Source organism: Stigmatopora argus, chromosome 5 (assembly GCF_051989625.1).
Source record: "Stigmatopora argus isolate UIUO_Sarg chromosome 5, RoL_Sarg_1.0, whole genome shotgun sequence".
NCBI classification, from domain to species: domain Eukaryota; kingdom Metazoa; phylum Chordata; class Actinopteri; order Syngnathiformes; family Syngnathidae; genus Stigmatopora; species Stigmatopora argus.
Window position 1 is genome coordinate 7,261,069 of NC_135391.1, and position 12,495 is coordinate 7,273,563.

General features: G+C 42.0%; 1 protein-coding gene across 2 annotated transcripts; it reads right to left on the minus strand.

Annotated features, from left to right (window-relative positions):
* Positions 1-228: 228 nt before the first annotated feature.
* On the minus strand, positions 229-12,236 carry zfr (zinc finger RNA binding protein). 2 transcript variants are annotated; one of them, XM_077601187.1, is made up of 20 exons: positions 12,098-12,236; positions 11,877-11,958; positions 10,921-11,203; positions 10,384-10,525; positions 10,082-10,300; positions 9,267-9,505; positions 8,671-8,877; positions 8,117-8,411; positions 7,800-7,975; positions 7,599-7,718; positions 7,282-7,427; positions 6,894-7,059; positions 6,576-6,796; positions 6,335-6,485; positions 6,070-6,211; positions 3,479-3,576; positions 2,641-2,736; positions 1,782-1,893; positions 1,558-1,655; positions 229-1,473 (listed from the first exon to the last, which is right to left on the minus strand). In XM_077601187.1, exons 1-20 carry the CDS (start codon positions 12,132-12,134, stop codon positions 1,291-1,293), a joined length of 3,213 nt encoding a protein of 1,070 aa, XP_077457313.1. In that variant the 5' UTR covers positions 12,135-12,236; the 3' UTR covers positions 229-1,290. The 2 variants fall into 2 exon arrangements, 1 of the variants encoding a protein (XP_077457313.1); XR_013300346.1 differs by lacking the exons at positions 229-1,473; positions 1,558-1,655; positions 3,479-3,576 and having other exon boundaries at positions 1,841-1,893.
* Between the last annotated feature and the right edge of the window lie 259 nt (positions 12,237-12,495).

Genomic DNA, 12,495 nt, shown 5'->3' on the forward strand with positions numbered 1-12,495 from the left:
TTCTGAATCAATTTTTTCCTTTCTTACTTTTTGAATGAAAGCACATTCTATTTTCCCCGAGCCCAATATATCACTGCTTTCAGGGCCGCCTTTTCCACCACAAAGTCAGTCGGTTTACTATTTTAGCAAAGACCAAAACCACAACGCCTTTAATATACCAGGTTAGGGGGGTAAGCGGTAGACATAGGACCAATTTGACTATTTTCCATACCAGAAAGCACACAGCTCTCGAATCTGGAAATGACTTTATTTTGCTAGTGGAATTGCATTGCAGGAAGCAGCATTAAATGTAGCACTTAGCCAAGACAAAAAGGGCAGCAAACCAGTTTCCCCACAGCAAAAATACATTTCCATCATAGCATTGGGAGTCGAACCATGCTTTCCGTAAATCAAAGTCCTTGCCATCTATTTAAATAGCTTAGACCGAATATGTTTGAAGAGAATGCGAAGAACTGACCAGGACTGAGAACAATTTAAAACGCCAATTTAAAAAAAAAAACCTTCCAACCCAATTTGGTAGACTCATTAACAAAACTTCTCAGCACTCGAACCATGCTTTCCGCAAATCAAAGTCCTTGCCATCTATTTAAATAGCTTGGACCGAATATGTTTGAAGAGAATGCGAAAAACTGACCAGGACTGAGAACAATTTAAAACGCCAATTAAAAAAAAAACCTTACAACCCAATTTGTTACTCATTAACAAAACTCAGCATTCGGTGTGTCAAATTTATGGCATTTTGTTTCATTTCCCAGGGAGTTCAAGATTATACAAGCAATTCTCTACTTCAACGCCCTTTGTAGAAGTTAACTGGCCAGATGAATCACAAGTCACAATAGAAAAAAAAAAACTTGGAATGCAACTACACGGATGAAAGACGGCGTTGACTCTCTAATAATGGATCGCCTCCCCACGACAACCGAACCAAACCGTATTTTTCCAGCACATCAAAGCAAGCGAGAAAGTGAACAGTGGATTGTGAAGGAAGCCAATGTAAGCAACACTTGACAGTATCACAAAACGAGTCAGTTGTTTTCGGTTAAAAACGGCTGTAACTTGTACAGATGGAACACAACAATGAAGATATCTACAACTAAAACAAATACACAAAAACAGCTTGGTTTCTCTGTTACACACGCTGCCTTTACACTGGCGCATCTATAGCTTAATAAAACCAAAGGGAAGGAAAAAAAAAAACGCTTGTCAGTACACAAATGGTGGACCCCATTTTAAACACATTAGTACTTAATTTCTTTTTTTGTTGTTGTTTCCGAGTCGGCCCACTGACCTTTACAAAATATCATAATCCTTTTTATCCTTTTTGCCTTCTCCCTCAAAGCTGTCTGCCCCGTCGCTGTTCTCGTGGCGACGCTTGCGACTGCTATTGGCGCCGAAACGAGGGTTCGTCTGCGGCAGGGGGTCCATCCCCAATATCTTATGAATGTGACGGAAGGCCAACAGCCTGAGTGCAAACTGGACAGATTGAGACGCAGTTAGCGATGCAATTGAATTGATCAAGTCAAACTTTTTGCCAAAAATCAAGCGCACGTAACGTACTTGGGCACTGAAGGTTATGTCCTCTCGCTCCTGCTCTCCAATAGCAGTCAGGGTATCTACAGCGCTCTTTTCACAGGGATCTGTCAGTCCAGGGCCACCTGTCGTAAAACAAATATGGCAGATGTCTTTGAATTCGTCGGCAACATGGATTAAAATATGCAGGAAAATCAATTATAATTGGAATGAAGAACAGCATTTGTCACTTGAAAATGAAGAAATCTTACAAGAGAGTAATATCCCCGAAGAAATACATTCAAAGACGCGCCTGAGCGCATCGCCGGGGCTGAGGGGCGCCGAGGCGCTGCTGATGGCCTTTTCCACGAGCAGCTCCATGGCCTGAGCGGAAGGCGGAGTCACAGAATTCATTCAAAACTTGCCATTCACAGTTTGGAACAATGACAAACGGCATGGCATACTGATACAGTATTGAAACACGTAGTTTTGCGTTGCCTTTTTAACGGCATAACTCACAATGATACGAAACTTAATATATTCTATATTAGTCGTCTTAGTAAAATTAAAAAATAAAAGAGTACATTGTAGAATATCTTGTAATAAATCTCAACGAATGCCGGTTAATCACAAATGCCATATTTTTGGGGGGGATACAAGGGACACTTCAAATCATTTATCCCAAATGGGGATGTAATTTACAACCTATTTAGTTGGATCATTATGACTTGTAGTTTATATTCAGTTGCATTAGAAAAATAGACAATTTATTTAAAAAAAAATACAATATCGCGGGGGAAAATCATAAAGTAGTCATTCTGAGTTGAAGTGGAACATAAAAGAATCAAGAAAATAATGGTAAAAGACAATGAAATGACAATTGCGACAATCCAGTGCTTAACTAAACTTGTTCATTTATGCCCGTTAGTTAAAAAAAATACTGTACTTAAACAATAAAGTAGGGGGACTAATCACATGACTGAGCTTAGAACAAAGCTTGTAAGATACTTGACAAAACAATAAAATTCCTGGCCAGATGTGAATGAAATATTCCCCTTACAGCTTTTTAGTAGCCAATTTGTCCACGTTATGGATGAGCTAGCAACACCGCTTAAAAGCCGGAACACTCACCCATGCTGGGAACGCTGACCACATTGGAGCGCGTTGGCAGAGATCTCGAAGTATCCGAATGACGATCACGCACGACTGAAGTCCATTTGCTCTAGCCTTGTGATGCAAAACAGTACATTCATGTGCCGATTCGAGGGGGGTGGGGGGGTTGCGGGAAAACAATCCGTTCTTAGAGGTCCAACAACTACTGTACATAATGGAAGCTTGAGTCGGTTTTAAGGCATCAATGTGCCGTCAAAATGTGCAATCAGCTGCCATTGCCAGTAGTCTTGTACCTCACCGTTAGTAAAGGAGTTCAAAGTTTGCAAGATGCACAAGGGATCTTCCTTGCCATCTTCTAAACCCTGACCCGAGAAATCCACGGACATGTATTTGAAAATACAAGAGTTCACCTGGGAATGGAGACTGAAAGAGCGGAGGAAAATCGCAATCATTTACCCGTGATTGGACACGGGAAACTAATCCGATTTCCCTTTGTCGCTCAATCCCCATTTCGACCATGAATAGAATCAAGGATACAAATACTGGTGGCACAACTTGGTGCCAGTTAACGTGCAGCCTTATGGAATTCTTTGCAACTACGCTTGAAAAGGATGCCCATTTACAGATGGGAAAATTTGTATGGAGTTCATTAAAATGGTGACTAATCAAATTCTTCACAGGCATCCTTTGGTTAATTCAAAATAAATAAGAATGTAATAGTGCATATTTTCCTCAGTAATGGAGTCAAATCTGTATTTTTTTTTTGCATTACTTTGCAATCTGTACAAAGAAAATAGGTGAAACAAATAATGCATCTCATAAGGCTACAATAATAAGGTAAAATGATGTTCCGAACCTGGAACCACTTAGCGTGGCGCAGAGCAGCCAGAGCGTCAAGGCATTTTTGCCTGTCCAAGACGTCCGCTGGGTCTTTCACCAAACCCGAAGTTACATCTAAAAATGGATTTCAAGTGTGAAAATGTTGATGAGGAACGGGTGTTTGACCAGGTCAGCGAGGCTGGCAAAGAACACATTGCCACACGTACCAAGGTTTCTTGAAAAAGCAACCCACATTTTCTTTCATTTGTTCAACATTGATGCGAAAAATAATCACATTCAAAATCAGTCTTTACGGATAGCTGCATCCTGAGAATGTATGTCAAGTCATTCAATTTGGATTTCGGACTCAATGTTGATTTATTTGGAAGGTATTATAATTAAAGATGCACCGGATGATTTCATCGGTCGATATATGGACAGGAATATAGCATTCAAATCCACTTGTTGGGTGTTTTCATACATTTAAGACCCCAACTTGTTTACAATTTTAAAGTCTGCTTTGCTATATTATTGTTAGGAGACACATTTAGCTTATTTTACAATTGTTCTAGCATTATAAAAAGGAATAAAATGAAAAAGAAAATGGTCTTAAAAAGTCTTCAAGACCTCATGTAATATAATGTAGTAGATATATTCTCTAGATAATTAATTCCATTTTGTTTTTAAAAGCTTGGGTTTTCTTTTTGAAAAGCAAAATACTGCAAAATTCTACATTTTGGTAAAAGGAAAATATTTCAATTGTTTTCTTTTTCGAGAACTACTGCATCTGTAATTATAAAACATGTTGTTTATAATAAATTATTAAATAATGTTCATTGTTTAACAAAAAAAAAGAAGATTGATCTGATTTTTAAAAGGGCCGTTATGTAAAAAAAAAAATTTAAACAGAAAGGCTACAAATTGAGATCGGCAGGTCATACTTTTCAAAATTAAAAATAAATATCGGTGATTAATCGCAAAATTGTGAGCGATGCATCCCTAATTATAAACTAGCGAGTCCACAATAGTTCAGGCTGAAACTATTGGCAGCCATTTCCATTTTATCAGGTAATATATTTGTTGACAACATATCATTCCTCAAGTTATCATGGGCAATATAGTAGACCTTCACTGAAACACAGAAATATGATGAATCTGGATGACCATAAAAGAGTTGTAGAGAGAAAGTAAACCTCCTGTAGGACAGCCACCTGATTAAAAGCGGCTTGGCAATGGTAGGTGTGGCAACATTTTTTTGGGGGGTGGAGGGAAACCTTGGTCAAAAATCCTTCCGGAGAGGAGCTGCTAGGCCCTACTCAAACTCTGATGGGGGGTGGGGGGAAGAAAAGTGATGGACAATTTGATTGTTTTTGCTCAGTCAAAGAATTAAACTGTTGGTTTTGTCGGGCGCGTGTCAACGACGAAATACGAGAAAACACAAAGTAGCAACGAGTGCTGAAGGAGAGATTAAAAACAAACCAAAAAAAATGCCAGCAATCAAGAAGTTAGGATATTCACTGCATGCATACCTGGCATCAGTGGGCTGGAATAAGACCTTAACAGACAATGTATGTCAAAGGCTGTACTCAGGTCTAACCAACCAGTCTACCAAAGCCTTCGTACCTTTGCCTCAATAATACTCCCCTAAGAAAACAATGCAATGGTCTAATTTTAAAGAGGAGAGCTCGTAAAGGCGGTGGTTGGCTGGATGTATCCTTGCATGTATTGAGCCACATTTGGAATTCAAAAGATGTCAATCTACTCAGGGGAGCACTTTGGATCAAGAGACAGCATGGTGAACTGTTCACCAGAACACAAGAATAACATTTGTTTCCTGTGGATTAACTTTTTTTTCTCCTTCTCATTGACTGTGCGGGGATTCTGATCTGCTAAATTTCGATTGGGACCAGGGTTGCAAGAACAAACAACCCTGACAGTATTAAAATATACATATTTAAACAGCAAAATGAACGTATATGTTGAGTTAAATGAAAGAAAAACAATCTATTCATCAGTTGAATGTGTTCACACATTTGCCATTAGCATTTTTGTTTTTTTTTAGCTAATCTTGTATTTTCTTTTTTTTAAATGACCAGAACGCAGACTTTTGAGATGCCATTAAAATACAGCCAGAATCCCTGAGGACACAGGAAACAAAATTTCTCCAGGGTATAACTAGACTTGTCACAATGCAAACACTGATCATGCTTTGCTTGAAAAGGGATAGCATCTGAGAAGAGTTAAATAGCGGAAGGACTAAAGAGCAATACTGCTGGCACCCTCTTTTAGTTGACATTCTATCCAACAAATGGAGACTACAAGTGAAAGGGGCAAAACGCTCTCGAATGAGCTCCCGACCTACTTTGAACATGTCAAAAAAAATCCATTTTGTTGTTTTTAAAATTGAAAGCCTGAAAGAAAGGATTCCTTTTTTTTTTAACTTTCAGAAACGACACGAAAGAGCATAATGCCAGGATGCTTCTTTAAGGCTCAACCTATTTTTTTTTGGCGTGCCAGCAGCACAAAACTCTCAGTGTGAACCAACATACTGGAAAATGATTTCATCGGGAAGTAGCAAAGACAATATACGGAGGTATAAATAACAAGAAGCCGTTATGCTTTCCAAACCTCCTTCCGGTCCGTTTTCCTCTCTGATGACAGGTGAGGTCAAAGTGATGGTCACTTCCATCTTTGGCTCTGTTGAGGAGGTAAGAATGATGGCCGCTTCCTGAAGAGACCCTTTCACCTCATATTTCTCCGGTGCTACTATCTAGAAAGAGAAAAGTATAAGCAAACAAGTGGACGTAGAGCTAAGAGGCCTGGAGCATTTTGGAAATGACTTTATAAACGTCAGTAAAGTGGTCCATTTGAGTGAGAATAGTAAAGTTAGTACTGCTAGTTGTTTGGGGAGGAGCTCCACAATTCGTGAAAGAAGACTCTTGGTGGGTTTCTCTAAGCAGAGGAGGACTAAGTTGACATTCTTGTCCCCGCGAAGGAGCAATCCTTTGGCAAGGACTCCCACCCTCATAACGCCCTTCAGGGGTCTATGTCGGTAAAACAAAAGGAAAACGTGAATTGGAACATGAGTAAGGAATGCACACGAAACAATCAAAATAGTTTGTATCATTAAGAACCTGTCCAGGTCAGATCTATCTTTTGACGCTTCTTTCTTTTCTTTGTCATCATCTTCCTTGACAGTATCCTCGTCGGTGATGATGTCCGAGACCAGTTTGAGGGCCCGCTCCGTGATGGATACGATTTTCTGAATGGACTGCAGCTCATCCTCCGAGGGGTAGATGGAAGCATGCTTGGTCATGACGTAGCGGTCATCTGAAGTGTCGGGCCGGCGTGGGGGCTGCAGGATGCAAAGGTAATCATCTCAATCTGAAAACCTCCATACTCCGGCTGGACTATTCATCCCCAAAGCTAATTCTTTTGCCACCTTGCCTTACCATAGGACCATGGGGCTGTAGACCTGGGATACCAGGCCGAACTCCAAGAAGACCTGGAGGACCGGGCGGACCCTGCGGGTACCCTCCGTCTGGTCCGCGACGGCGATCGTCCCAGTGTTGCTGTTCTTCCTCCATGCGTCTCCAGTACATGTCCTCTTCATATCGCCTGAAATATTAGGGAGTGCAACTTAGTTTTTTTTCCCCTTAAGACATGATCCAAAATTGATCTAGCATCACTTTGCTATGTTTGCCATTTGTTATGACTCTGGAAACATTTTCCCCGTGTAGAATGTCCTTATGTGAAAAGTATCTACATATATGTTTAAAAACTACAAGAACTGCTATGAATATACTATGGACTACAATTAAAAAGAAAGAACCACCGTACCGCATTTCCATTCTCCAACGTTCCTCTTCCTCACGTCTTCTCCAGTATTCCTCTTTCTGCATCTGCTTTCTCATCTTTTCTTCTTGAATCTTCCTTGCCCTGATGCTCGGCTTTACTTCCACCTGCAGATCTGGGTTGACCTTTTTCTGCATTTTTGAACAAGGAAAACAAAAAGTATGGAAAAAGCAATGTTTGGGATTGATTTCAGTGTTTGATTGGCCTAACAACTGCAACCTGAGTTTTTATTGGATGTGGGTCACATCAGATGATGCCTATCCGTGAAACTGGTGACGGTGTGGACTAGAAAGGAACCAAACCTTGTATTGCAGGCGATGTCGACGTCCCTTGAGATGCATTTCCTTTGCATTTGGATCATTAAAACTACATTCGCAGAGCTTGCAATGAAAGCGGATGACTTTCCCGTCATCATTTCGGACCTAGAAATCAGGTTCAACTTGATTTTTACAAGACATCTTTTAATTTTGGGCTTAAATGACCGCAATTGCATCAAAACTAACCTCTTCAACGTAGTCGTGGCCAACAGGCTGGACATCGCTCTGCAGCGCAGCGAGGGCAGACAGAGATTCGGAAGTCTCTACTTTGATATCTGCAACACCAAAGGAGGATGTTGCAGTCTTGGAGGCATCACCTTTACACTCTTCGGGCTTGCCTGTGGTTTGTAATTTAGTCCCACCTATCCAAAACAAACAAAGAAAAAAAGTCAATTTATCAGGATTTACCGCCATGAAATATATTAGCACAATTTTATCCAGTGATTGGTTGCCATCCAACCTTGTAAAATGTTTGAGACTCTTAGTTATTTTGTTTGACTCACCAACAAAATTGATCTTGGCCGTGTTGATTTTCTTTCCGGTCGTAGCCGAGTTGGCGGCGGACAAATTGCTGGCTAATTGGTTCTTAGCACCGATCACGCTACTGCTGACGACACTTCCGGGTTTTAGGTAGGTAGTACTGGATGAAGAGGCAGCCATGCTGCCACTGGAGAAGCTGTTCAAGGTGGAAGTGATGGTTTTGCTTGGGGCAGAGGTGCTTGAGGACGCCGTCTGAGTCACCATGCTGGGTTCAGTCGAGGGAATGGGTTTCCCAAGTTTGGTATGAAGCTTCAAAACCTGTAAAAAAATTGAGATCCATTTAGAAACACGATTATCAGCAATCACCTTGTTCAACGCCGCTCCATCTTATGTATTAAGGAGTAGTCAAATAAATTTGGACTGTGAGAAAATGATCATAACACTATTTTTGACCTGTTGCAATCTCCAGAAACAGTCATGAACAACTTTTTTAGACCAAACTATTACCTATGTTCTCTGCACACAAATAAATAAGAGTTTTGTATAATGTAATTCATGGAGCCGATTTTTCTTGTACCTTCTGATGTTTGGCTCCTCGAATATGAGCGGCGTAAGCATCAGCACCGGTGCAGGAAACGTCACAAAGCTCGCAACGGAGTTGGTTCTGAGAACTTCGGGCCAATAAGCCGCTGCCGCTACCGCTGGTGCTGCTGCTGTTCTGAGAAACCTTCAGCGCCGCCTCCTTCTTCTTGTGCTTCTGGCCTTCCAGATGCTCCTTGTAAGTCTGGGACATTCGTAGAAAAACAACAACAACATTTATAAAAGATAACTTAAGTTGATTTGGCTGTGTACAAAGTCTAAGAGCCTGCGTATCATATTTTGTGTCAATGAACGTTTCTTAGGCTTTAGTGTGAAAACACATTGTAACGCTACAGTGCGGTGTAATTTTTATTCTGTCTATAGCATTACAGTTTACCTCACCTGCTTCAAATAAATCAACATTGGATGTGTTTTAAATTGGTCAATTTCCATTAACATCATGTTATTCTGGATATTTTTATGGTTGGCTGATCACAGAGATCGATTTCCATTTTTTTAATCAATCTATGCTCTAGACCTTAATATTGCCCAGCCTTAAATCAACTTCAGAGTTTATACCATGTTTGAACTCACCTGAGGGCCAGCACAGCTAATCTTACAGACATCACAATAGTGGATCTGGGGGGGTTTTGGTGGCTGCTTGGGTCGGAGCTGCTTATTCTGAAAAGGAGGTTTCTTGGTGAAAGTGCTCCCGGTCCAGGCTGCACTTGCAGCTGCAGCCGCCGCTGCCTGCTTCTGGTGCTGCTGCTGTTGCTGATAATAATTTGAGGCTGCAGAATAGACTGCTGCTTCATATCCAGAATAGGAAGTTCCTTAAAAAATGTAAAACATTTTTTAAAAATTAAAAAAAATTAAAAATCGCCCAGAAATGACATCAGGTTTCTACTACAGCTACTACTGCAGCATAACAGACACTCGCTATTACCGATATGGAATGCAGGTAAATAACTGGCCTACTTAACAGTGACAGACCGTGTGTGGTCGATTGGTCGCTGGTCTTTTGGTCGCCCGGACCCAAACAACGGGCGACCAAAAGACCGGCGATAAAACAAGGTAAAACAACACGGTCTACGCATCAATAAAAGCCAACAATGGCCATGAGCAGCTTCACTGAGCCGACGTGTGAGTGTATAAGAGTTTGTATGTACATGCGTTGTCCCTTTAAGAAGCTACGTCAGTCAGGGTCTTAAAAATTTCTCCAACAAAAAACAATAAAAGTCCGGGAAATTTGGAGCTTTTCTTTAGCCTAATAATTAATAGGGCATTAAGTATGACTAAATAATAATTCGCAGTTTGTATTTAGGGAATTTGAGCAACAATTGTAATGGTAATAATTATCAATAACCTTCCGGGCGACCAATCGACCGTGTACCGTGACAGACACTTACCAGAGTAGGTGACAGCATTTGTGCTGTAAGTTGGACTCTGGGAATACGACGGGACAACCGATGCGGCGGCAGCCACGGGCTGGACAGTGGAGGTCACGGGGTAGATGGAGAAAGACGATGTCGCAGGACTGGGGGCTGCTGGTTTTATCACAGTCACCTGACGTGTCTGCTGAGACTGGCTGTATGATGACACCCCCTGACCATACGCGGGTTTGGGGGCTGGCAAACAAAAGGCAAGTAGTTATGGGTCTTTCACATTATTACAGTCTTTGTGCAAATGTTTGGCAGGGTTACAAAAGTACCTGTTTGATAGTAGGAATCGGCAACTGTCTGCTGTGGTTGAGCAGCCGCCGCCACCACTGCAGTGGCAGTTGGCTGCTGGTAGTACTGTTTGCTGTCATACCCCACAGCAGAAGCTGTGGACCGGACATAGGAGTAGGATTCCTGAAAAAAGAACAATTCAAAAGTTTGAATCAAATTGACTGCCTGACACACAGGGATAAAAAGTATGGTGTTCGAACCCTGTCTCAATGAAAACAATGTTAGTACACATACCAGGCAGAAAAAAAGAGCATAGTGCACATACAGAATTAAATGCTTTCATATTTTTCGACAAGCAGGTGTTTTTGGGTTGTGTGATCAAGTCTGTGCACTAATGCACACTCTCAGGGCCAATCCTGGATGACTCCAGTCTAAAGCGATTGGACGTCTCGCGGCATCAATAACGACAAGCAAGTCAAGAATAATCTGGTTCGGCCCAGGCGAGATGTAGTTGGCATGAATGTGGCCCGCGAACTGAGTTTGACATACTTAGTTTAGTGTGTTATGGTGCCCCGTACCTGGTAGGTTTGGGAGGTGACCGGCGGGGGAGGCGGAGGAACTTCAGGCTGCCGCTGAGTGTAGCCGTAGTCAGCTGCGGTATGGGTCGGTTGGTATCCCCCGTACGCTGCGGCAGTAGCGGCGGCAGCCACTGCGACAGGCGCAGGCCGGGCGACAGCGACGGTGGCTGCTGTTGGAGCGTAGGCTGCGGCCACAGTGTGAGCTGCCACGGGCGCTTGATGAACTGTATAACTGGCCACCGTGGTGGGGTGTGTGTAGGCTACCCCGGCAGCTGGCTGCTGACTGGTAGGGGGGGGAAATGCAAAAAAGTTTTTAGTTGCATCAGTAAAGTTGCTTCAAAATCTATCTTGGCTTGAAATGAACTTAAGCGAGAGACAAGCGTTGGATCAAGTGCATCCAAGTGGATAAAAATGTTGTTTACATTTTGAAGAAAAACAAAGCGCGATGACCACATCTGCTGTTTCTGTTGAATCATCAGTGTGATTTTTTCCATTGAATGTTCATATTTACAATAAATATTATCAAGCTTCAAAACACTTCAAACATGTTTTCATCATTTCTGATGGCAAGCAAAATATGACAGAACACCAACCTGTGAATGTAGAATGTGTGTATGAATCTTTGTTCATCATAGACGCACCCCAGAATGCACAACGTGCTCGGGAAATCTGTTGCTATGGTTACTGATTTCTCAGTGTATCTTAACATTAATATCCAAAACTATTGCTGAGAGGCTACGGGGCAAACAAACACTCGGGACATCATCTCCACAAGCTCTTAATTACTCTGAAAGCCTGCTCACTTTCATCCAACTGGAGAAGAGGGCTACTGTACCTCCCCCCTCCCCCCGCAGGAACAATGGTCGCAGGGGAAAGGATTCCACCATTAAGTCAACACATGCAGTGAGCGACAATCTGAGCTCGGAATAAAGCTTGTGGAGAGGCGATCGCCTTACCTATACTGTGCGGCAGCGCCGTGTGTGAATCCAAAGTAATTGCCGGTAGCCATTTTGGCATCTTCACCAAGCCGGCTGGGCACTGCGGAGGACACATACGTACAGGGTTACGCTAGGCTAACTGTTAGCATCAAACTAAAACGAGAAATCCGACGAAAACAAAGACTGATTCTCCGATAAGGTGTCTAGATGTTTTTATCTAATGCTATAGTGAAACCTACCATAGGTGAAGGATACAACAGGACATATGGGAATCATTGGTTTTGTATGTTCTATCGTCGATCGAGTAGGTCAGCGTATTTATATTACATGTCGTACCCGGAAATGGCGTCTGCGCTTGCGCATTAGACAAACAGTACAGTCGGGAGGATTGGGGTTGCGTGCACTTGTTCATTGGTGCTCACAATTTTGCAGCACGCAAACAAAATGATCAGAGCAAAAATATGCATTCATATATTTGTTTATTTTTTCTTTCCTTCCTTATTTTATTTTTATTGTATATATATATTTTTTTAGGGCAGCCTCAGTCCTGGGGTCAAGGGTTCGATCCCATGTGGGACCTCATCGTGTGGAGTTTGCATTTTCTCCCCAGGGTTACGTGGGTTTTCCTCCCACATAA